At 48.5% G+C, this 25,384-nt stretch overlaps 1 protein-coding gene across 1 annotated transcript in view; it reads left to right on the forward strand.

Moving 5' to 3' along the window:
* Positions 1 to 22,391, forward strand: part of LOC133357871 (myosin-7-like) — a 48,711-nt gene extending 26,320 nt beyond the window's left edge. The window contains 14 exon segments of the mRNA XM_061576017.1: positions 554 to 672; positions 1,950 to 2,146; positions 6,453 to 6,636; positions 8,496 to 8,661; positions 10,344 to 10,468; positions 11,533 to 11,781; positions 11,783 to 11,842; positions 13,191 to 13,394; positions 15,062 to 15,187; positions 16,041 to 16,211; positions 16,844 to 16,948; positions 17,281 to 17,376; positions 18,064 to 18,198; positions 22,279 to 22,391. Coding sequence (XP_061432001.1) covers positions 554 to 672; positions 1,950 to 2,146; positions 6,453 to 6,636; positions 8,496 to 8,661; positions 10,344 to 10,468; positions 11,533 to 11,781; positions 11,783 to 11,842; positions 13,191 to 13,394; positions 15,062 to 15,187; positions 16,041 to 16,211; positions 16,844 to 16,948; positions 17,281 to 17,376; positions 18,064 to 18,198; positions 22,279 to 22,290 — 1,949 coding nt within the window. The 3' untranslated portion in view covers positions 22,291 to 22,391.
* The last annotated feature ends 2,993 nt before the right edge of the window (positions 22,392 to 25,384 follow it).

The raw sequence follows: 25,384 nt of genomic DNA on the forward strand, positions 1-25,384 counted from the left end.
ATTATTTTATTACGTGGCCAAAAATAAATATTTTAGCTGTGGTTGTCCCACCTGATGACGGAAGCTTGTGTTGCCTCCGAAACGTCGTGATTATTTTTTTTTCACCTACGTGACTTTACCGAAAGAACAAAAGAGTATGGATCCTTGCAGTCACGAAAACTTCAAATCTAGAAGTAACAATGGTCACCACATCGCTGCATTACAATAGCAGCAATAATGATGATGTAAAGGCGCCTTTTGGTATTCTTTGGTTTCATACTGGTGATACCAGGCCCTAGAGAAAGCTGTCTCTGGTGTATACCAATCAGTTTCAAGGACAAAGCATCTATTATCAGAGCATGTTTTTGTTGGCATGTTGCCAGAAAGCGTAAAACCTTTTCTTATTTTTTCATACTTTGATACTGACAAAATAAGGTCCCAATAATGATGATGGATGGATACAGGCACATTAATATGACAGATGCCTTACTGAAATATTAACTATGAACAAAATCACATTACTCTGATGATGATAATAATCTGGCAATGTGCCCACCTCCCTCACCCCGTGTAGGCGAGCTGTTACGGCAGATGGAGGAGAAGCAGGCGCTCATCACGCAGCTGACGCGCGGGAAGCAGTCGTTCACTCAGCAGGTGGAGGAGCTGCGACGACAGCTGGATGAGGAGCTCAAGGTAAGAGAGCAGAGAAGATGAACCTTGCACCGACACTCGAGCTGGCCTGGTGGCGCAAAGGTTAGAGCGTTGAGCCAGCACCACTGAGATCTGAATACCGATAGAGCAGATCTTGGAGGTCGCGTATCTATTAAACAATTTAAACTCGACTGTTTTTTTTTTTACCAGGTAAGGCCCACTCAGCTACATAGATACACAACGAAGTGGCTTATCATGTGGACATTTATAGCGGCCAAATACTCTTCAACGCATGTTTCTAAACGTGGAGGGAAATACTGGAGGACCCGGAGAAAAATCCACACGACCCCACAGGGAGAATATGAAAACTCCGTATATACAGGCGTCAGGGTAGGAATTGAACCAACGACCTCCTACATACCAAACGAGGTAGTTTACATATTGCCACTGTGGTGCCTATTGTACAGCAACTGCGAGATCTGGTGGAGGGGTATAAAGCGTTGGCGAGGTCTGTTGGCATCAGTGGCTTTGACCATGATGACATATCGATACTAATAGTAAATGACAAAATCATAAGCATTTGTCAATAATATTTCCATATATAGGAAAGAAGATATAATAGCAATGTTGCAAAATATGTCCCGTCTTCATAGTGGAATGGACCATTGTTATTTGTGCTTGTGCACTATTCTCAATGCAGAATCACAAGATGTTTCTGTAATGTAGATGTCCTGCGTAGTTTAACATTTTTAAAGTGTGAAATACCAAATATACTACTCATTCGGAGTGCCAACTCTTGCTAAGAAACAAGTGTATTTGGTTGTTTTAACCAGGTGACACTTTTGATTTAAAGCTTTCGTGACTGCAGGGATTCATATTCTTGATTCTTTCGGTAAAGTCACGTAGAAGGGAAACAATAAAATAATACAAATATAAAGCAATACAATTCTCACGACGTTTCGACTGCAACACAAGCAATCATCATCAGGTGTGAAATCCACAGCAAGAAAATTTCTTGCTGTCGAAACGTCGTGAGAATTTTATTTTCTATTTTTATCATTTTATTGTTTCCCTTCTACGTGACAGGTGACACTTGTCAAAAAAATTACAAATGCAATAAAATAATGTACAGCAATGAAGTAAATAGAAATCAGAGCAAAAGTTACTTCATAGAAATCAGTGCAAAAGCAACCAAATAAAATTGAGAGCAAAAACAACGAGAGCTACAGGAGGAATTGAAACTCCACCGCGACCACCACAACTGACCTGGCGCACCTCCCCCACCACCACCACCACCACCACCACCCCCCGGCCCCCAGGCGAAGAGCGCGCTGGCGCACGCGGTGCAGGCGGCGCGGCACGACTGCGACCTGCTGCGCGAGCAGTACGAGGAGGAGCAGGAGGCCAAGGCGGAGCTCCAGCGAGCGCTGTCTCGCGCCAACGCCGAGGTGGCGCAGTGGAGGACCAAGTACGAGACGGACGCCATCCAGAGGACCGAGGAGCTGGAGGAGGCCAAGTACGGACGACACTTTCCACCACCACTATGACCACCACCATCACCACCATCACCACCACCACCATCACCACCACCATCACCACCATCACCACCACCATCACCACCATCATCACCACCACCATCATCACCACCACCATCATCATCACCACCACCACCACCATCACCACCACCACCATCACCACCACCATCACCACCACCATCACCACCACCACCACCATTACCACCACCACCATCACCACCATCACCACCACCATCATCACCATGACCACCATCACCACCACCATCATCACCACCACCACCATCATCACCACCACCACCATCACCACCACCACCCCTATCACCACCACCACCATCACCACCATCACCACCATCACCACCATCCTTTCCATTGTCTTCATGCAATCAGTAGCCTATCAATACGTTTTATAAAGACCCGTGGTATTAAACCACGGGCAATTTATTTTTTTCATCACAACTACTGAGCACAGGCCCAAAGGATGTAATATACCAAGCAACCAGCAACAAACAGCACTCCTGAAATTGCCGTAGATGAGTTAATTAATTTATTGAATTGAGGAAAAATGTCGGAACTTGGGGAAATAAATTATGAGAGGAAATTCCAAAGTTGAGCAGCGCGAGGAGAGAAGCACTAAGCAGTGTTTTGACCTGCAGTGTGGTGGTTGAGCACAGACTGGATGAGACAAAACAGAGTGGGTCCTCAACATGGGCAGAAAAGGCAATAGGTTGGAACAGTAACCATGGTAGTAGCAGTAGAATAGTGATTAACCAGGAGAGTTTGCAGCAGTGTGATTCGTGGGTGAGAGCGTTGCCCTTGGAGTCGAGGTGGTGGACCTCTTGCAGAGGTCGCAATCAGGTACCCGATACCCTTACCCTACGCGTACCCGGCCGGGTACGGGTAGGGTACGGGTATGGCCGGGTACGGGTACCCATTTGCGACCCTGGTGCGGCCGGGTACGGGTACGGGTAAGGAATCAAAGCCCGTTTGCGACCTCTGACCTCTTGGCGTTTGACGTGGCACGGCTCCCGCTGGGAAGTGGCGCACGGGCGTGCTCCTCGCTCGTTTTATTTTGGAATCAAAAGTTAAAGATAAGACGAGCAAGTAGTGGGTCCGAGCGCCGCACGCACGCAAACTCACGTGGTGGACACGAGGATGCACTGAGACATGCACGCAGAAATGGACACGTACGCACACACACATGTGTGTGCACAGATACATACACGCAACAGCCTATATTCGCCACTAAGTCGGTAGTGATGTCACCACGGCATTCGTGCCAGGCTAGGTGCACTTTGAGGGCACGTAAAGTGCCGACGGATAGCTGACAGGTCACAGGATAAACCCCGGTGCCATGGGTTGACTGACCAAGATGTTTGACAGATGCACCACCTGTGCTCCCTAATGTGCCAACTTACTTTTTAGCTGCCCGGCGCTCCGCCCATTGCTGTGAGCGTCGCTCCTCTCCCCTCCATTGTTGCTGGAGAGAAACTGCCTCCAACTGCCCAGTAGTTGGAGGCACATTATCCAGCCACTCACAAGGGGTGGCTACTTCTTCCAATATTTGAGGTACAACAACCCCGGTAAGGTCATCCTCACTTTGCTCCATGATGTAATCTGGGCTGAGGGATTTCCCTTCCTCCAAGTCCTCACAAAAATGCTCAGCATATCTGCAGACCTGTTCTTGGGGGTCACAGATTGGATGGTAATAGGTGCGGCGCTCTAAGTTATTTTTTTATGTAAATAAAGTGATTTGTGATTGCGAGCTACTGAGCATTTTCCATCTCCTCAGCAACCTGCGACCACCACTCATCCTTGCAGCGCAGCAAGGCTCTCTCAACCTCCGAGCGAAGGCTGCGCTAAGCCTCCTCATTCTTCGACGTAGGATGTTGTGTATGGTGGTAATGGACCTGTCGCTTTCTCTCAGCTCACCGGAATACCTCCTCCGTCAGCTAGGGTCTCTGGGGAGATCTGGACTGCATGCCCAATGAAGCCACTTCCGATGGATGAGCCAGCGTTCTGAACCTCACCCCCCCAGCATCTGGAGGAGGGAGTGGGGGGGCCATGCCAACACCGATGAAAGCGATGATGAAATTCTCACCTACAACATTCACCAGCTACCCTAGACCAGGCCATAGATACAGACATGCAAACATTTTTTTTCTATCTACGTGATTTTACCGAAAAAACATAGAATATGAATTCCTGCAGTCACGAAAGTTTTAAGTAAAAAAAAACAAAGACAAGATCCCCCGTGTAGCCTTAACAGACTGTTGGGGCAAGTGCTGTTAGCGAGCAGCACCTATGAAGGCCGGCACGGCACACGAGGAGTGGGTGTCCAGCACCACGCCCGGCCGCCTTTGTCTCCTGCGTGGCGATATTTAAACATGCACACACATTCATTCAGACACGGAAAGACGTGCACGCGCACACCTACACATTAATGTACGCACACAAAGATGCTCACACGGTGAACGTGAGGATGCATGCGTTTACATACGCAGGTAAAATACAGACACCCCTTATAGCCTTTTAAAGATACAGTGGTAGCTCGGTATACGTCGTTATTTAGTTCCAGAAGGTAGGACTTATACCGAAAATGACGTCTACCAAACGAATTTTTCCATTAAGAAATAAAGGAAAAGAAATAATCCGTTCCAGAGTATAAGAAATTATATTTTATATGGCATATTATACATTAATGGGGTTGTATAAAATAATTTAGACACTATTTATTACAAAAATGCATACATAAATTAAAATAAATGCATAAATAAATTTTAAAAAATTAAAATAAAAATAAAATGTCACGTCACTTTACCTTGCTGAGAGGAGTTGATAGCCTACGAGGATGGTGGTGAGGAAGGGGGGGGGGTAGTCGTGAACGGGGTCTACGCGGTTACGCGGTGACTCATCCCGACCCATACAAGTTCTAGAAAGCGCGTCGTATCCCAAGCAAGACGTCGTATCCTAAGACGTGTTTTTCTCGTCAAAACACGACGTAGACCAAATTCGACGTATTCAAAAGCGTTCGTATACCGAGGTATGACTGTATTGGGGAAAGTGCTGATTGCGAGCACCTACGAAGGTCGGCATGGAACTCTCGCTGTTGTTAGTCTCTACCGTGCTGATGATTATATACCACACCTGGTACTTATCTTCTTGGTTCTATCGGTAAAATCACGCAGAAGGGAAGTAATAAAATAATAATAAAACATAATAAAATAATTCTGACGACGTTTCGGCTACAACGCAAGCAGCCGTCTTCAGGTGAAGAATGAGACACTGCCAAGCTTGGAGCTTATATATGTAGTGGTGGTATTGACGTGCGCCGACAGTGATGGATCACGGGGCGCGGGGTTGGGCACGCGATGTGGGCGGGGCATGGACGCGCGCGCCGGTGGTAAGGCGCGTTCACACAAGCTGGGAAAAGAGGATCGTAGCGAGTGCGCAGTGATTGGTCAGATAAGTGGGTGCTCTCAGCGACGTCCGCAGGAGGGGTATAAAGGGAGACGCGCGAGAGCACTCGTGGAGTGTTAACCAGTTGAAGACCGAAGACGGGGTGGAGGAGGTAGTGGCCCGAGACCCCTAGTCCCGCCGTCCTTGTGAGGACCGGGGCCCTGTGTGGCTCGGAGCCGAGACTGGGGGACCCGTAGTCCGACGCCCGTGTGGGTCTGGACGGTGGTACCCAGAGCCGAGACGGGCACCCCCGGCTGGGTGTGTCCCGGAAGGCTACGGGGCGTAAGAGCCCGTGTCAGTATAGCTGAGCGGATGTTTGTCACCCGTGTAGCTGAGTGGGTGTTAGTCACCCGTGTAGCTGAGTGGGTGTGAGTCACCCGAGTAGATAAGTGGGTGTCAGTCACCCGTGCAGCGAAGTGGGTGTTAGTCATCCGTGTAACTACAAGTTGGTGAAAATAAAGAGTGTGCTACCCGTGAAGACGTCTCCCGCCGAGTTACTACTTTACATATATAAGCTGGGTTGGAGGTGGAAGAAGAGCGCCTTAACAAAAGAATGTGCATATCAAGAGGAATTTAGCATATTCATGGGAAATGCGTAGGAGGTGGGCGGGGGGGTTTCAAAGTCATATTATGCCCATGCATTATGCAGGGTCAGCAGCATCAAACCAAGAAGATGAATCCCTGCAGTCACGAAAGCTTTAAATCGAAACCTGGTACTTACTTAAGACTGAGCTCACCTATGGGAGGCCCAGGACCGGTTTAGATATTTGTCACTCCGTCTTCCTCCTCCACTTCTCCCACCTCCTCCATGTCATCCCCGTGGCCACGCAGGAAGAAGTTGGTGCAGAGGCTGCAGGAGGCGGAGGAGTCTGTGGAGGCCGCCAATGCCAAGTGCTCCTCGCTGGAGAAGACCAAGCAGCGTCTGCAGAGCGAGCTCGAGGACATGATGGTGGACGTGGAGCGTGCCAACGCCGCAGCTGCCACCCTCGACAAGAAGCAGAGGACGTTCGACAAGGCACGGGTCACACGGGGTCACACAAGTCACATGGGGACACACGGGTTACAGAGATCACCGGGGTCCCACACACAATCCATGTGTGAAAGGCAGAGGTCGCAATCGGGTACCCGATACCCGTACCCTACCCGATACCCGGCTACCCGTACCCAGCCGGGTACGGGTACCCGTTTGCGACCCTGCTGCGGCCGGGTACGGGTAGGCCGTGAGTCACTGGTGAGTCACCGTTTGTCACTCATTTCCCAACGTCTTGTCTCTTCTCACAATTAAAGTTCCTAGAATCAACCTACCCACACCTGCAACATGGCTTCATCCCAGAGGTCGCAATCGGGTACCCGTTTGCAACCCTGGTGTGGCTGGGTACGGGTAAGGAATCAAAACCTGTTTGCGACCTCTGGTGTATGGGTGTATGTATCGGTGTATGTACCAGTGGGGAGTGGTGGCGCAGCGGTTAACGCGCTGCTCTACAAACCCGGGCGACCCGGGTTGGATTTACGCTCACGGTAGACACTAGTGACAATTATTTGAACCGGTCCTGGGCCTTCCAAAGGTCAACTCAGCATCAACCGAGTACCTGGTCTGGTGTGTAAACATCGCCACTGGGGAGACAAAGGTGGCCGAGCGTGGCTTTGGCCACCCACCGCCTGGTGTGCCGTGCCGGCCTTCATAGGTGCTCGCTAGCAGCATGTGCTCTTACAGTCTATTAGGGCTATATGGGGGATCTTTGTCTTTGTATATGTACCTATGCACACGGTGCTGACCTCACCATCCGTTTGTGATCACTAGCAACACCTCCCTCAGCAGCTTGTGTGGCTAAACGGGCGATCTTTGTGTACCTATGTACTAGTCATCTCAGCCAACCCATAAAACCTGGGTCTGTTCAGTGACCTCCTACCAATGAGTCGCAAACATTTGATATGGCCTCAAAGTGCAGCCAACCTGACGCAAGTGCTGTGGGGACACTACCGTCATTAAGTGGCAAATGGTGACATGTATTTTGATATGTACGTAATGTGGGGAGCGATCGCGTGGTGGTTAGCGCATATAACCATGAACCTGGTGATCTGACTCGTGTGCGCCTATAACTCCTGTAAAGTAGGGTCAAATGCGTGTAAGAGATTGGCGAATATATCCTCTAGATGGCCTATCTAGTGCTTTCTCCAGCAGTGACCAGAGAAGGTATTTGCAGGGCTGCACCTGTGGCTGCACATTTCCTTTTTTGCCACTTCACTCCTTTCCTCATGCTCTCCATTCTGTGAGAAAGTGTAATCGTCTCCACAGCTACCCCCATCGTTTGAAATTCCCTTTTCCCTTCCCTCAGACATTCTAGATTTGAAGCTTTCGTGACTGCAAGGATTCATATTCTCAGGTTTTTTCGGTAAAGTCACGTAGGAAAAAAATGTAATTAATAAAATTAAAATAAAATAAAAATCACGACGTTTCGGAGGCAACACAAGCTTCCGTCTTCAGGCTGGAACCGTCACAGCCACGACAGCTGTATCAAGTAAATGAGAGATTTCAAGAGATACCACTCCGTATATATAATGGTTGAGGGGGGGGGGCTGGGCCAGGACAGGCCCACTTTTTATTATTATGGTAAGGTGCGGCTTGAGACTACGGCTAGTCTACATAACAAAGGACTGGGCCTTTATTATGGTAAGGTGCGGCTTGAGACTACGGCTAGTCTACATAACAAAATGCTGCAAATGAGACCGAGCCTCTGCTTTTATTAATTTTAATTTTTTACCTACGTGACTTTACCGAAAAAACCTAAGAATATGATTCCCTCAAACACCCTGACTCTCAACTCCCTGCCCCTCCAGCACTTTTAAACATCTCGGCGCCGTCATCTTGCGCAGGTCCTGGCCGAGTGGAAGCAGAAATACGAGGAGTCGCAGGCGGAGCTGGAGGGGGCGCAGAAGGAGGCGCGCTCACTCAGCACGGAGCTCTTCAAGCTGAAGAACGCGTACGAGGAGAGCCTCGACCACCTGGAGACCATGAAGAGGGAGAACAAGAACCTGCAGGGTGAGTAGTGAGTGTGTGTGCGTCAGAGAGTGGGGAGTGGTAATGTAGCGGTTAGCGCGCAGTGCTACGAACCCGGCGACCGGAGGTCCATGCCCGCTCGCGGCCAACACCAGTGACAATTATCTGAACCGGTCATGGGCCTCCCCTAGATCGACTCAGCCTCAAATGAGTACCTAATGTGCTAAGCATCGCCACTGGGGAGACAAAGGCGGTCGGGCGTGGTGCTGGCCACCCACCCGCTCACGTACCGTTCTGGCCTCGCTAACAGCACTTGCCCCTACAGTTTGTTAAAGGCTATAGGGAGGATCTTTGTCTTTGTGTGAGAGTGGGTGAGTGCGAGTATACAATGACGCACTTGTGAAAAGAGTGGAGGGGTTCCCATACCTGAGCAGTTTTCTCATTGGCAGCTCCGGTTTGGCAGCAGATCAGTCGAACAGCATTATCTTTTCATTGTCTGCGTAACTCTGAGCCACTCGATATAAAAATGCAGATTTTCTTCACCACGATTATGCCCTCTTATCTCCATGCTTGCAAAATGTAGACCCCTTTACAGGAACACCTGTGCCGGCTTAACAATTTCAGGCTGGCCTTCCGACAATCCATCCTGCATTTAACCTTGCTGGATTTTGTGAGGTCACAACTCCTTTAAAGATGTGGTCCATCAATGACCTCCACCACGTGAGTTGGTTGGATCATATAAGCCAGAATGCCCAGCCACCGCTTGAGCAAGTAGCTTCGGTTTGGCCAGATATAAGATAAACAAGCATGGCACAGGCTAGAGAAGACATGGGCTGATGTGGTACAATAAAATTCGGAGCTGAATGAAATTGCTGATGATAGAAGCGGTGTCAAGATTGGCCCCTGTGGAGAGGCTCGTGAAGAAAGCTACCGGGCAGTCTGGGGCAGTCTCCCTCCAGTAATAAAGGAAAATGGGTGAGTGACGCTCATAACAGAGTGCCAGGTGACTAAAACATAGCAAATTGGCACAATGGAGAGCACAGTCGGTGCATTTTCCATTCATCTCTGTCAGTTAACCAATAACACTAAAGTCTGTCACGTGACCTCCTGCCAGTGATAATTTTACACATCACGTGATAGCCTCGAAGTACACCTAGCCTGGCACTGTGGTGAAATCGCTGGTACTAAGTTGCAAATGAGAGCTTTTGAATGTTTTTGTGAACGTGTGAAAAAGTGTTGAATGGAAGTAGAATCGAGCTGCCCTATGAACCCCAATAGCTGGAGTTCAATTTGTACCTGACTATAACTAACATCTGTGGTGATTATCTGAAATCATGAGGATGGATCATGGCGAATTCAGATTCTAATGAGGTGGGTGTGCATGTGTGTGTGTGTCTGTGTGGGGAGCGGTAGTGTAGCGGTTAGCGCCCTGGGCTATGAACCTGGCGACCCGGGTCCGATTCCCGCTCATGGCCAACACCCAGTGACGATTATCTGAACCGGTCCCGGGCCTCCCCTAGGTCGACTCAGCCTCAAATTAGTACCTGGTGCAGTGTGTAAACATCGCCACTAGGGAGACAAAGGCGGTCGGGCGTGGTGCTGGCCACCCACCACCTCGTGTACCGTTCCGGCCTTCATAGGTGCTCGCTAACAGCACTTGCCCCTACAGTCTGTTAAGGCTAAACAGGGGATCTTTGTCTTTGTGTCTGTGTGTGCGTGCACAGAGGAGATCTCCGATCTGACGGAGCAGATGAGCGAGGGAGCCAAGACGGTGCACGAGCTGGAGAAGCTGCGCAAGCAGCTGGAGCAGGAGAAGGTCGACCTGCAGGCGGCGCTGGAAGAGGCAGAGGTGACGTGGGGCAGGGGACAAACACAAAGAATCTCCACGGGCCGTTGGAAAAAGTGCTGTTAGCTAGCGCCCAAGTGAGGCAAGCACGGCACACGGGAGGGTGGTGGTGTGGCCGGTGTCACTGCCAGCCACATTTGTCTTCCCAGCGCTGATGTTTTTACACACCGCACGGGGTACTCGTGTAAGGCCGAGTCGACATAGGAGAGACACAGGACAAGTTCTAATATCACTTCCCAATCACGGTAGCATTAATTCTAGATTTGAAGCTTTCGTGACTGCAAGGTAAAGTCACGTAGGTAAAAAATAAAATAAATGAAAACTAAATTCAATCACGACGTTTCGGGCGCAACACAATTGTTCTCCTGATACAATCGGAGTATCGTGACAGTCAGAGATGTCTTGGCACAGCAGGGCATCTGAGTGCAGCGATATTGTGGCTTTCTCATCTGCCAGACCACAAGTAGCGCTTCAGCTGTGGTGGAGAGACACCAGACACAATGTGTAGGCTGGAGGCTGATGTAGCCAGAAGGGAAACTATCAGTAATATGCATAAGAACGTTAATACTGGTAGGAGCCGCCAGGTCACACCGGCCCACAGGGGATTATTGTGTCCGTCCTTCCGTCATGCAGCGAGGGGCTGGGTGGGGAGGGAGGGGCTTGGTGGGGAGGGTGGGGCTGGGTGAGGCTGGGTGGGGGTGGGAGGGGTGGGGCTGGATGGGGGTGGGAGGGGTGGGGCTGGGTGGGGCTGGGTGGGGAGGGGCTGGTCACCCCGTGGGGCCCTTATAAAACTCAACGTTTAACCTACTCACGCCGGCTTGTGCCCGCCCTCACAGTCGGCCATATTTGCGGAATACACCACCCCGCCGTTGACCCTGGCCATTGACCGAGCAACCCAACGTTCCTACCAGCTCCCTCCACAGGAATATGTTGCAGACATGATTACTTGGAAAAGGTTTCAATTTGGTGTTATAACATCTTAACACCTGTTTGTTTGCCAGAAAGGGTAGAACCTATTATTTGATGTCGCTAATTTCGTGAACAAAACTATCGCTGTCACAACGCAGGCCTCCCTGGAGCACGAAGAAAGCAAGATCCTCCGCGCTCAACTCGAGCTTAGCCAGATGAAGGCCGACATCGAACGCAAGCTCTCCGAGAAAGACGAGGAGCTGGAGCAGTCCAAACGGAACAACCAGCGCGCCGTCGAGACGCTGCAGACCGCCCTGGAGGCCGAGACGCGCTCACGGAACGAGGCGCTGCGCATCAAGAAGAAGATGGAGGGCGACCTCAACGAGATGGAGATCCAGCTGAGCCACTGCCAACCGCTCAGCCTCAGAGGCGCAGAAGCAGCTCAAGATGGTGCAGTCGCAGCTCAAGGTTCGTGGACGGTGCAGTACAGACCAGGGGCCTGACTTAGTGCAGAACTTACTCTTCAGATCTTGATTTGAAGCTTTTGTGAACTGCAGGAATCCATACCCTTTGGTTCTCTCGGTAAAGTCACGGAGGTAGAAAAAAATAATACATCACGACGTTTCGATCGCAACAACAAGGCGGTCGCTTGTTGTTTCGATCGAAACGTCGTGATCTATTTGTTTTTCTACCTACGTGACTTTACCGAAAGAACCAAAGAGTATGTGCTCTTCAGATGTCTCTGTCCGACAGGCTACAATTCTAGCGTGATCATGAATGTTGAAGAGAACATTTATTGCAAGTCAACGTTTCCGGGAGGAATAGCCCGTCAACATCATCATCGACCATGATCAATCCACTGCTTAAGAAGGCATCCCAATGCAGTTGTGAATATATGCGTATGCATAGTAATGTTTCCTTTGAAAATAATGCTTAGACCACTGTGTCTGCACTACGAATCCGGCGACCCGGGTTCACGGCCAGCACCAGTAACAATTATCTGAACGGGTCATGGGCCTACCCTAGGTCGACTCAGCCTCAAATGAGTACCTGGTGCTCTGTGTAAACATCACGACTGGGGAGACAAAGGCGGCCGGGCGTGGTGTTGGCCACCCACCCCCTCATGTGCCGTGCCGGCCTACATAGGTGCTCGCTAACAGCACTTGCCCCAACAGTCTGCTAAAGCTATATGGGGGATCTTTGTCTTCATGTCTCTCGGTGACCTGCCCCGACCACTCACCATGTGCTGCCTTCGTTTTCCGTGACGATAGCCTGGCAACAACCACCCTGTACCACCACTGCCATCCTGTGGCTCCACCACCACTGTGCGTCCCTCCATGTTCCATGACCTCTCACCATGTATCACCAGCACCACCACCACCAACAACCGCCGTTCGCCACTAAGTGGCGGTGACGTCACCGCAGCGCTTGTGCCAGGCTGCGTGCACTTTAAAGTGTACCGCCACCATCACAAGCTGTCACAGAGACAAAGATCCCCTGTATAGCCTTAACAGACTATAGGGGCAAGTGCTGTTAGCGAGCACCTATGAAGGCCGGAACGGTACACGATGGGTTGGGTGGCCAGCACCACGCCCGACCGCCTTTGTCTCCCCAGTGGCGATGTTTACACACTGCACCAGGTACTCATTTGAGGACTGAGTCGACCTAGGGGAGGCCCGGGACCGGTTCAGATACTCGTCACTGGTGTTGGCCGTGAGCGGGAATCGAACTCGTGTCGCCGGGTTCATAGCGCAGCGTAGCGCTAACCGCTACACCACCGCTCCCCGCTGTCACACGCACACTGACACACACACAGGAGTCCCAGCTGCAACTGGACGACGCCCTGCGGCTGGGAGACGAGTACAAGGAGCAGTCGGCCATGGCGGAGCGGCGTAGCACGCTCATGTTGGCCGAGGTGGAGGAGCTGCGCTCGGCGCTCGAGCAGACGGAGCGTGCGCGCAAGCTCGCCGAGCAGGAGCTCATCGATGCCAGCGAGCGCGTGCAGCTGCTGCACTCGCAGGTGCGTCCTCATCGTCATCGGTGCCAGAGTCGTTATCACAACCATCGTTGTTGTTGTCATCTTGAGTTATTCCACGTGAATTCTACGATCCAGGTGCTCAATAGTTGAATTGCTTCCTCCTTCCTGCGCCCTCATTCATCTTCCTCCTGCGTCCTCATCGCCATCGGTGCCAGAGTCGTCGTTATCACAACCATCGTTGTTGTTGTTGTCATCTTGAGTTGTGCCACGTGAATTCTACGATACAGGTGCTCAATATTTGAATTGCTTCCTCCCTCCTGCTCCATCCTCCCATCTCCATCTTTCTCCCTCCCTCATCGTCATCGCAGCCACCATTGTTGTTGTTGTCGTCACATTTCAAGTTGAAATGTATTTCGTGTGACTAGGTGAGATCTCGAGGTTGCACTGCAGAGAATTGGTTATAGACAAAGTGCAAATGGCTCTGAGCCGTAGTGGATTTGGGGCTCAAAGTGACACATTTTGTCTGGTGCCTCCATTCATGTGGAGTTTGCAAGATATGAAATAGCTTTGAATGGTTGTAAAGTCATCTTGTAATATTAGTTTTACGTTATCTAATGAATATCCTGGTGTATTTAAAATCATCGTCGGCACAAAGTAGAATTAGGTAGATTTTACGCTATATTATTTATATACATTTTCTGAGTGAATTCAGAGGAAAGATTGCCCAATTGCCAAATTTTAGACATTGATTCTACCACCTGATAAACTACCAACCAATCTGTTGCTCTTTCACTGAAGCCACAATCGAGTCATGTGGTTGTGATGATCAGCAATGACTTAGTCAGGTCTATGACTGCTAAGCAGATATTCATATTGATAAGGAATCTATTTATTTTGTCGAAGACTGTTTGTGAAAGGGATGGTGCTATGCTTATGTCTAAACCAAGATTGATGTTCGATTGATATTAACGTAACCCTCTAGAACGCCGATCAACTGTTTCTGAACTAGGTTTTCAGATTTGGCTTCATTATATTGAGCAGTACACTTATTACATAGAATTTTGACATTTAGGGTAGCTTCAGGAGTTTTTGAATTCTTTGCTATGGCCCATGCTTTGTTTCTTTGGTCAGATATTGCATAGTTCAGAAGTGTACCAGGGGTTATTTTTTATCTTTAAGGGGAACATGGACATTTATAATATCTAGAAATTATCTCTTCAAAGCAGACCAGGTAGATTATATTTCATTTGAATTAAGAACTTAATACCAATCAATTAAATTCATGTCATCAATATGTTTCTAAGCATCTCATATTTTAGAGACATTATTTGTATTATTATTGGGTTTTTTATTTTATGGACTTTGATTGATCTGACGTAAGCGACTAAGCAATGCTCACTGAGGTTGTTTCCTAAGATTTCGACAGCAAATATTTATTCTGGGAAGTAACACAATATTATGTTGGGAGTTAATTGAAACGAATGAATGATGTTAAAAGTATTTAACACGCTTAGGAGAACCAATTCTGAGGCTGGATAATGGCAGCACACCCCTGGTTCCAAATCCTTGGGACGAAATACAGATTTTTGGCAGTTAGCAGTTGAAATAAGATCTAGGATAGCTGATGATGGAGTGAGCCTTATCCTATGACTTTTTCCCCCTCCCACCTCCTTCCCACCTGCTCCCACCTGCTCCTTCGTGCTCCGCAGAACACCAGCCTGATCAACCAGAAGAAGAAGCTGGAGGGAGACATGGGAACGCTGCAGAACGAGGTGGAGGAGGCAGTGCAGGAGTGCCGCAACGCCGAGGAAAAGGCCAAGAAGGCCATCACAGACGTGAGAAACCCCATGAGACACGGTCCATCCACTGCTGGATGAGCGAATCCCCACATTGTTGTTAGCCATGATCTACTCAATGGTGGATGAAGGCCTCTTCATGCCCCCACCGGTATCACCATCATCATCAGCCGTGGTATATCCACTGCTGGATGAGCGAATCCCCACATCATCATTCACCATGATCTACTCAATGGTGGATGAAAGATTATTCATGCCACTACCATTATCATCGTCATCAGCCATGGTATATCCACTGCTGGATGAGGGAATCCCCACATTATCATTCACCATGATCTACTCAATGGTGGATGAAAGATTATTCATGCCACTACCATTATCATCGCCATCAGCCATGGTATATCCACTGCTGGATGAGGGAATCCCCACATTATCATTCACCATGATCTACTCAATGGTGGATGAAAGATTCTTCATGCCACTACCATTGTCATCAGCCATGGTCCATCCACTGCTGGATGAGGGAATCCCCACATTGTTGTTAGCCATGATCTACTCAATGGTGGATGAAGGCCTCCTCATGCCCCCACCATTATCATCGCCATCAGCCATGGTCTATCAACTGCTGGAATAGGGGATCCAATCGCCATCATCAACCATGGCCTATCCACTGCTAGATGAAGGCCTCTTGGTAGCATCACCATTATCATCATCATCTTGAACCATGGTCTATCCACTGCCAGCTGAAGGCCTCTTGGTAGCATCACCATCATCATCTTGAACCATGATCTATCCACTGCCAGCAGAAGGCCTCCGCATGCCACCACCACCAGTGACCCGTCAGTCCGACCTCCTCGGGCGAGAGTCTAACCGAGGTGTCGTGACCTGGTAGGCGGCCATGATGGCCGAGGAGCTGAAGAAGGAGCAGGACACGAGCGCTCACCTGGAGCGCATGAAGAAGAACATGGAGCAGACGGTGAAGGACCTGCAGCACCGGCTGGATGAGGCCGAGCAGATCGCGCTCAAGGGCGGCAAGAAGCAGCTCCAGAAGCTGGAGGCCAGGGTACGGAGAAGGGAGTGAGGGTATTGCGAGGGGGGTGAGCATAAAGGGTGAAGCAGTGATCTTACACTCACCCCCCTTCACCCTCACCCCAGCAGACATGCTAACCACTGCATCATGTAAACACAACAGCCGCCATTCACCACAAAGTGAAAGTGGTGCCATAACAGCATTTGTGCTATGCCGGATGCACTTTGAGGCCACGTGAAGTGTTGAAGGTTCACTGGAAAGTCACGGGACATTATGGGTTGACCAACATCACTGGCAGATAACAAAGATCCCCTCGGGTCGCATTTTCAGGCTGTTGAGGCCAGTGCTGTTAGTGGGCACTCGTGAAGGCCAGCACGACACACAGATGATATATGAAGGCCAGCACGACGCACAGGTGATATGGCCGGCACTACACCAGGCTGCACCCGGTAGTCATTTATCATCGAGTAGACCTAGAGGAGGCCCACTGCCAGTTCAAATATTTGTCACTGATGTTGGCTATGGCCGGGAATGAAACTTGGGCTGCTGGATTTGCAGCAGAGTGCACAAAGCACTCCAACCCATCAGATAGCGCACACACGCCTCCCTGCCCCAGCTCCCACACCACACCACTCACCTCCACCACCCCTGTGCTCCCCCCGCAGGTGAGAGAGCTGGAGAACGAGCTGGAGGCAGAACAGAGAAAGAACGCCGAGACGGTGAAGGGAGCACGCAAGTACGAGAGGCGTGCGAAGGAGCTCTCCTACCAGGTGATGCACCGCACCAATCCTCACGTGGACACACCTACACGTGTACATACACACATATACACACTGACAAGTGTACACACACATGTACATACACATGTAAACACACACATATACACACAACAACACGTGTACACATACAAAATACACAGTGACACGTGTACACACACACATACACACCGACGTGTACACACACTGATACGCGTGCTGGGCCCTGGCATTCATGATCCCTATCGCTTGTGAGAGTGCGTGTGTGAATGCGTGCATGCGTGTGTGGTGTGCTTGTGCACGTGTGTGTGTGTTCATGTGTGTGTTTGTGTGTGCACTGAGGGCAGACCGAGGAGGACAAGAAGAACCTGGTTCGCCTGCAGGACCTGGTGGATAAACTTCAGCTGAAGGTCAAGGCCTACAAGCGGCAGGCCGAGGAGGCGGTAAGAGTCGCTGTGTCCGCGCAGTGCAGGGAGCTCACGTCGATTTGATTTCATATTTTTCTGCGTTGATTTTCCCACTGTTTTTCCAATTAAAGCTAGGACCTTATCCCCTTGTCCTCTACTGTCCTTGCAATGCATCACCGATCAATATACCATCAACATTATGCAACAATTGCAATACTTCTGCCTATAATTACATCACCGCATCTGACCACTTCCCCATCAAACACGACATCACCGCCACCATCGCACTGCCTAACCACAACACAACCACCGCACCACCTCACTCCACTCTAACTACCAACTCACCACCATACTATCTCACAAACTACCATTACACTGCCTCACACGACACATAACCGCATCCTTACTACCCATCACCATCACCTAAACCATCACACTGCATCACTTCTTGACCACCATACTACCGCCACTTTTACAATGATCGCCACTTTACCACCACACCACCAACACCAAAAAAATCACTACAACTACACCACCACACCACGTTCCACCACCACCACTTACGCCACCATCGCTCCTACAACCACCACCATGACCACAATCACCCCCACCATGATCACCACCACTCCACTATCTAACATCGCTCCTACCAACACCACTCCAACATCCTGAATCGCTCCAAACACCACCGCTCCCTCCCTTCTCCCACATTTCCGCCGGCAGGAGGAACAGGCGAACGGGAACCTGTCTCGCTACCGCAAGCTGCAGCACGAGCTGGAGGAGGCGGAGGAACGCGCCGACATCGCCGAGTCGCAAGCGAACAAACTCCGCGCCAAGACACGTGACGCCGGTGGCAAGGTATAGTGTGGGGGTGTACAAGGGTCTAGATGGGGTTAGAGCAGAGGTCGCGACCGGGTACCCGATACCCGTACCCTACCCGATACCCGGCTACCCGTACCCATCCGGGTATGGGTACGGGTAGCCGTTTGCGACCCTGGTGCGGCCGGGTACGGGTACGGGTAAGGAATCAAAATCCGTTTGCGACCTCTGGGTTAGAGCGGTCTGTCTCATAGGGGTTAACTAACTAAAACTTTATTTTATACAGCGCTATTCACAGCACTCTAATCATAATAAACCCAACTCTTTACAAGACCATGACAAATAAAACCAAAAACAATTAAAGAAAACTAAATAAAAGGGAAGAAAAAAGTGGGGTTTTAAGGAGGCTCACTGCGTGCGAGTTAATACGGAGTTTATGAACCAAAGCACACAAACGCAAAACATGATCAACTGATTTACTCACAGCGTGGAGCTGGGGATCGGGAGAGCGTAGGGACAAGTGGTTTTGCTTGGGAGGGAGGGGAGCACAATACCAAAAAGATTATGATGGTGTAGGGTCAGGGGTGTTCGGATACAAGAGTTTAAGTTCCCATTTCAAGTTTAGTTTGTTCATCTATAGGTGACAAATCAAGAGACCAGCATGAGTCTTCTTTGCAAGGTCACAAAAATGAAAAAAGGAATAATAAAAAACGGCAATGAAGGTTAAAGAAAAATCAGAACAGAAACTACTGTCACATCATAAATCAAAAATATTTCACGAAAATTAATAAAATGTTCAATAATAACAAATAATATTTTTAAACATTGGAATTTCAGGTAGCAATAATAATAAATACACTTTTAAGTACCTTCCACCTATAGGGTACAATTTTCTGTATGGAGCTAAACAAACCAATATCAAATAACAAGAAAAAACTCAATAAGAACCTAATAAAAGCACACAGTTTATTGCGATAAGATCATCCCACCAAATAAAATAAATGAATAACCCCATATCAAAAAAAACATTAAGGAAGTGAAAAGGCTGTTAAGAACAGATGTGTCTTAAGGCAAGATTTGAATAGGACGAGAGACTGCAGACCAAATATCTGGTGGAAATTAATTCCACAACCTAGGGCCCACATCGAAAAAATTTACCCGTAAAAACTAAGTTTTTCACTATAAATCCTTTATATGCGTGGCGGCTAGAGTCCTCTCGTCCTCTGGCTTGAGATGGCTGCCACCTATGGGTCAGATGATTGCCTGCCACCATTAAGCAATTGGTAATTAAATATAATTTATTTTTTCCGAAAAAGTGTAACATTTTGGAAAAAAAATTTCACGAAAATAAATTGTCACGCACAACGAGTCTGTGTGTCAGCTCGATTGGATCACGGGAAGTGGGTTAAAAAACGACCGAAAGATTTGCACGGTCGTAAGCGCGCAAGCAAGTGAACTTAATATAAAGGATTTAAAAAGACCCAGTCGCTATTGGAGGTTCAACCTCGGCACACATGGCAGGCTGGAATCAGACGACCGGAGGACTCTTGCTGGAACGTAGCGATGGAGAAGATCGCAAATATACGAGGGAGCGGCATCGCACGAGGACATTGTTGGCGAGGAAGAGGATTTTGAGCTCCAACCGAAACGCGACTGGCAGCCAGCATGACAAGCGTGGCGGTAGTGTGCTCAGTAACAGGAACTCTGGCGGCCACATTCTGCACGTACAGGAGCCAATTAAACAGCTTCATAGGGTTGCCATAAATCAGTGCACTATAAAAGTCGATGCAAGAGAAGACAAAGGCACGAACATGCTTCAGAAATGCGCTGAAAGAACTCACCTTTTGTAACCACGTTATGCGCTTAAAAAGTTAGTGAGGGATACAGGACAATGCCAAGACTGCGACTGCCTGAGCAGCACCAATAATGTGTCCATCGATCATCACGCAGACAGAACCAGCCTTGGACAGCTGGTGTGAGGATCCAAACAGCAGCACCTCAGTCTTGTCACCATTTAGCTGGAGGCAATTAGATTTCATCCAAGCCTTGATGGTCATGACGAGAGGGAGGCGCAGAGGGAAGATGTGGCATGAATGTAAATTTGAGTATCGTCAGCATCACAGTGGAAACTAAGACTGAGGTGGCATGAAACTATGCATCGCGCGCTTTCAGATGCGTTTCTGTAGCCGTCTGGAACGCTCTTCCTTCTGATGTTAGGAAGCCACTGGAGTTATGCACTTTTAAATCCAAATTGAAAACTAATTTCTTTAAAACTGCTTTGTGTTTAGTTTGTTGTCCTTCCCCCACACCTCCAATTAACACGGTTGGCTACGTACGGTGCGAAAGAAGTTCAACATACATACAGACATGTATATACAGAACAAAAATGGGTTGGGGACGGAACCCTGAGGGACACCATAAAAATAGAACATGTGTCAGAATTTCGCTGTCCAAGGCTGACAAAATGTATTTCTATCAGAAAGGCGAACCAGTTGAGGACAGAGCCAGAGACCCCCATCTATCCTTTCAGTCACTCGAGAAAAATGGAATGACCATAGTGTCCGAAGGCGGCACTTAGGTCTAAAAAAACAAGATGCTAGACAGACCTTCATCAGAATTTAACCTACAGGTCAGTGGCGGGGTGCCAGGATGTCGGGGCAAAGGCTCAAAAGGGCAGCGTGGATGATGTCGTGGTGCATCAGGGCGCCTCAGCCAGAAGCTCCACCAGAAGCCAGGATTGGCGAAGAGCCTCAGCCAAGGCAAATCGCGTGAGGCACAGCGAGCCGGCCATGAACCAAGCCAGGCTGGCATCGTAGCAAAGCGGTCAGATGACCCAGGTGCTGGGATCAGCCGGGAGCAGGCCAAGAAGAGCCAACCTGTGACTAGAGGAGCCAACCTCCAACCGGAATGGGCAATGGACCGCGAAGACCAGCGCTGGCGACTGGAAGGCAGACGGGGGGGGGGGGGGCCCTCGATGCAAGGGAACAGCAGCAGCAGGCAAGCGTGGTGGCCAAGCAGTGGCGAGGAGATGACCCAGGCACGAGCCAAGGCTAACCAGGAGCAGGCCGAGACAGGCCAAGAGCGACAGGCCACAAAGACCAGCAGTGAGGACATGACGGCGAGTGGAAGGTCGCGGGAGAGCTGAGCTCTGGGGCGGTAGCAAGCCCCAGTTGTAGACTTGTGCTGTGAGGGCGCTAGGAGTGGGCAGTACGGAGGGCCAAGATGAGCCAAGCCGCAGCCAGGAGAGACGGACCAAGAAGGACAGTGGCGAGGACATGGCAGTGACTGAAATACCGCTATAAGGGGCCACTCAATGCAGGAGGTTGGGTGATCTCCGGAGTGCTCGCAGGCCCCAGCAGGCCAAGCAGCATAGGAGCAAAAAAGAAAGATGAACAAAATAACAAAAACAACACCAAGAACTGAAAAAAATAAAACAGAAAGAAAGGAATGTTTAAACTTCTAAAATACAAATGGAATGCCAGCAAGAGCAGCAACAGACGCCTCCTGCATCCCCCATGGAATCCAGGAGGCGAAGTGATTTGGTCAGAAACTAAGTGAAAACCATTGGAGCTTTAATTCTAGATTTGAAGCTTTCGTGACTGCAAGGATTCATATTCTTAGGTTTTTTTCGGTACAGGTCACGTAGGTAAAAAAAATTAATTAATAAAGTAAAATAAAAATATTAATTTTCATTTTTTACCTACGTGACTTTACCGAAAAAAACTAAGAATACCATTGGAGCTTTGTTTTCCCCTCAGTACAGTGTAATTAAGACTTGTGGGGCTTCTATGACTTTGGGTAGGTAAAGGACTCTGTTGTGTGTGTATGCATTAAGGATGATCTTGGCCCAACGAATCTCCTTTTGAATTGAAAGAGGGTTGGAGTAAAGATCACAGTGATGAGTGGAATAGTTTGTAAAATAAAGTGCGAGACAGAATGAAAATTTGGAATGATCAAATCCAAAATAGTTTTTTATGCTTGTTTATATATTTAATGTTGTGAAAAGATAGGGTACGGTATATTACCTGTCCTGTGCATTCAACGTTTTGACCAGTGTATTGGTGTCTGTATATAACCCGCATGCCCGTCTTTGTTTTTTTGTGTCCGTGTGCTCTGCAGAAGGAAGAGTAAAGTGCGGAACGTGTGTAACATGCGTAACCTTGAATGTATACAACCTTTTTATTGGACATACAATATGATTCAATAAAGAGCATTCGCCAAGCACATAAAAATCTCGTGTCTGTATTTTCATTTTTCGATTTAAAGCTTTCGTGACTGCAGGGATTCATCTTCTTGGTTCTTTTGGTAAAGTCACGTAGAAGGGAAGTAATAAAATAATAAAAATAAAACATAATAATATAATAATATGTATTTTCACCCGTATATGTATTCCGTGGATGGCACACTATACGAACAATTCTGCACACACACATACTAATACAGAGAAAGACCCCCTGTGTAGCCTACATAGACTTGGGGGGCAAGGGCTGTTCGTGCGTGCCTATGAAGGCTGGCACAGCACACTAGGGGGTACTCATTTTAAGGCGAGGTGACCTAGGGTAGGCCCAGGAAGGATTCAGATATTCTAGATTTGAAGCTATCGTGACTGCAAGGATTCATATTCTTAGGTTTTTTTCGGTAAAGTCACGTAGGTGAAATTTTTAATTAATAAAAGTAAAATAAAAATAAAATAAAAATCACGACGTTTCGGAGGCAACACAAGCGTCCGTCTTCAGGTGGAACCGTCACAGCACGTATATATATACAAGGTCGGGCGGGTCTCTTGGGATTTCTCTCACTTGATACAGCTATCGTGCTGTGACGGTTCCACCTGAAGACGGAAGCTTGTGTTGCGATCGAAACGTCGTAGTTTTTGTTTATTATTTTATTTTTATTGCTAAAAGAACCAGTAATAAGTCTACATTATAGACTGCCAGTACGCTCACCGAGGTTAAGAACCAGGCTACAGTCGACATTATAGACTGCCAGTACACTCACCCAGCTTAATAACCATTGCTATAGTCTACATTATAGACTACGAGTACACTCACCCAGCTTAATAATCATTGCTACAATCTATATTATAGATTGCCAGTATACTGACTCCGATTAAGAACCAGGCTACAGTCTACATTAGTGATTTTTTTTTCTATCTACGTGACTTTACCAAAAGAACCAAAGAATATTATACAAACATATACACATCATTTTTTTAAATACTTCTTACAAAAGGTAAAATAACACCCAGGATAACCAAGGACATGGAGATAACCAGAGCATGGACCAGATGGGATAATATAAATCACACAAGCACTCAATCTCCCACCATCCCAAAAATTAGAATTGGAGTCCATACATAGTTTTGCATAACCCCATAACACTGAACATGATGAAACATAAAACCCTAGCACATCAGCTATATGAATCAGTAAACAACGTGTTCAAGTGTGATTTCAATATTGAAATGGAGACAATCTGAGATGTAATGGGAGTGCATTCCACACAGATGGAACTTTATAAGACATCTCAGGGAGCAGGTGGTGCATGCTTAGATTGGAAGCAGTAGGTAGATAAGGGAGAAATGTTATGTTGGCCCACGGTGGCTGGTTGGACAGGGGGATAGAGATGAAGGAGCAGAGAAAGTTAGGGCTGCTGGATGCAGGGGTGTAGTTAGACGAGAAGGCAGTGAGATGGATAGTCTGAACTTCTGAAGCGAAGAAATTAATAATAATGCAATTTATAACGCGCGCAAATTTGCAGACGAAACGGCCGCAACTCAGAGGCACAGAACCAAGCTCAGAGTTGCTCGAAAGCACGTGGTTATAGGGGTGAGTTTTTAAGTCTCTCTTGAAGGAGGCGATTGAAGTGATGCTGCGAATGTGCAGAGGGATAGTGTTCCAGACTGTTGGGGCTGCCACCGAGAAGCGGCGCATAGTCATGACCATCCTGGATCTTGGTATCAAGAGGAGGTCGTGAGTGGCGCTGCGCAGGCATCTGCCGTGTGCTGAGCTGCAAGTTGTCAATAATGAAGAAAGGTACGGCGGGCAGTCATGATAGGTTGGAGGTGGTTCGTTGTAGAACCGTTATATGTATTAACCTCCAGGGTGATTTTTGAATGGGCAGATATTAAAATGCATCAGCTATATTTGGCGTTCAATGGGCAGTTAGGATGAGCGGTATTCGTGCTCAAACTCTCCGGCCCTGTGACTTCATTATATTTAGGTGGGAGATGTTCTAGGATGTGTGGGTACGAGTGTCAAAGATAGATGATAGGCAGGAGTTGAGGACATCAGTGCAGGTGAGAATGTACGAATTAATTTCCAGATTGTTGAGAGCTTGGAGCTGGAAAGGGCATCCACGAGGAGGGGTAAATCTTTCCAGGGGCAGTGGGAGAGGTTGAGACAAGGAATTGGGCAGAGATCACTTTGTTGAGGATTTGGAGATGGGAGGTATCGAGACCAAGTGTGATTAGGAGGGCAAGATGGTCATGGCGTGGTAGGAAAATCGATATGGAGGGTGAGGCTGAAGTAGGAAAGGAGAGCAGAGAAGTCAGTGGCGGTGGAGGAGAAGAGAACTCGATGTGCAAGTTGAAGTCTTGAGTGGAAAAGTGAAGGGAACATAGGAGAGAGGAAAAAAAGTATTTGGTGAATGTCTAGGTGGATGATTGGTGACTTTTAACAAAATATGAGAGGGGTGCAAGATGATGAGGTGCTGTTCATAGGAGGTGAGAGCACTCGATGAGTAGGGTATTGGGCCATGGGAGGATTGGTAGATGACAAGCACTTTTCGCCATGACGCTTAGGGTGGGTAATGTGGTGAGTGGTTTAACCGAAGGGGAAATGAGCCGCCAATGGAAATCCATGTCTCAGTGAGGCCTAGGATTTCGCTGCACTCCTGTCGGATACGATTGTGAATAGTTATGGTCTCATATAAGAGGAAGCATATGGTTTGAAGGGAGATGGGTAGGGAATGGGAGCCAATGAGTTGGAGAGTTGAGGAGGTACGCAGTGAAACACATTCCTGCGGAGGGAGCTGGTAGAAACGTTGGGTTGCTCGGTCAATGGCGGTGTGGTGTATTCCGCAAATATGGGTGACTGTGAGGACAGCCACAAGCCGGCATGAGTAGATTAAACGTTGAGTTTTATAAGGACACCACGGGGTGACCAGCCCCTCCCCACCCAGCCCCACCTCTCCCACCCCCCAACCAGCCCCACTCTCCCCACCC

The sequence above is a fragment of the Lethenteron reissneri genome, chromosome 60, assembly GCF_015708825.2.
Source record: "Lethenteron reissneri isolate LAM-NWPU_2019-01 chromosome 60, ASM1570882v1, whole genome shotgun sequence".
Classification (NCBI taxonomy): Eukaryota; Metazoa; Chordata; class Hyperoartia; order Petromyzontiformes; family Petromyzontidae; genus Lethenteron; species Lethenteron reissneri.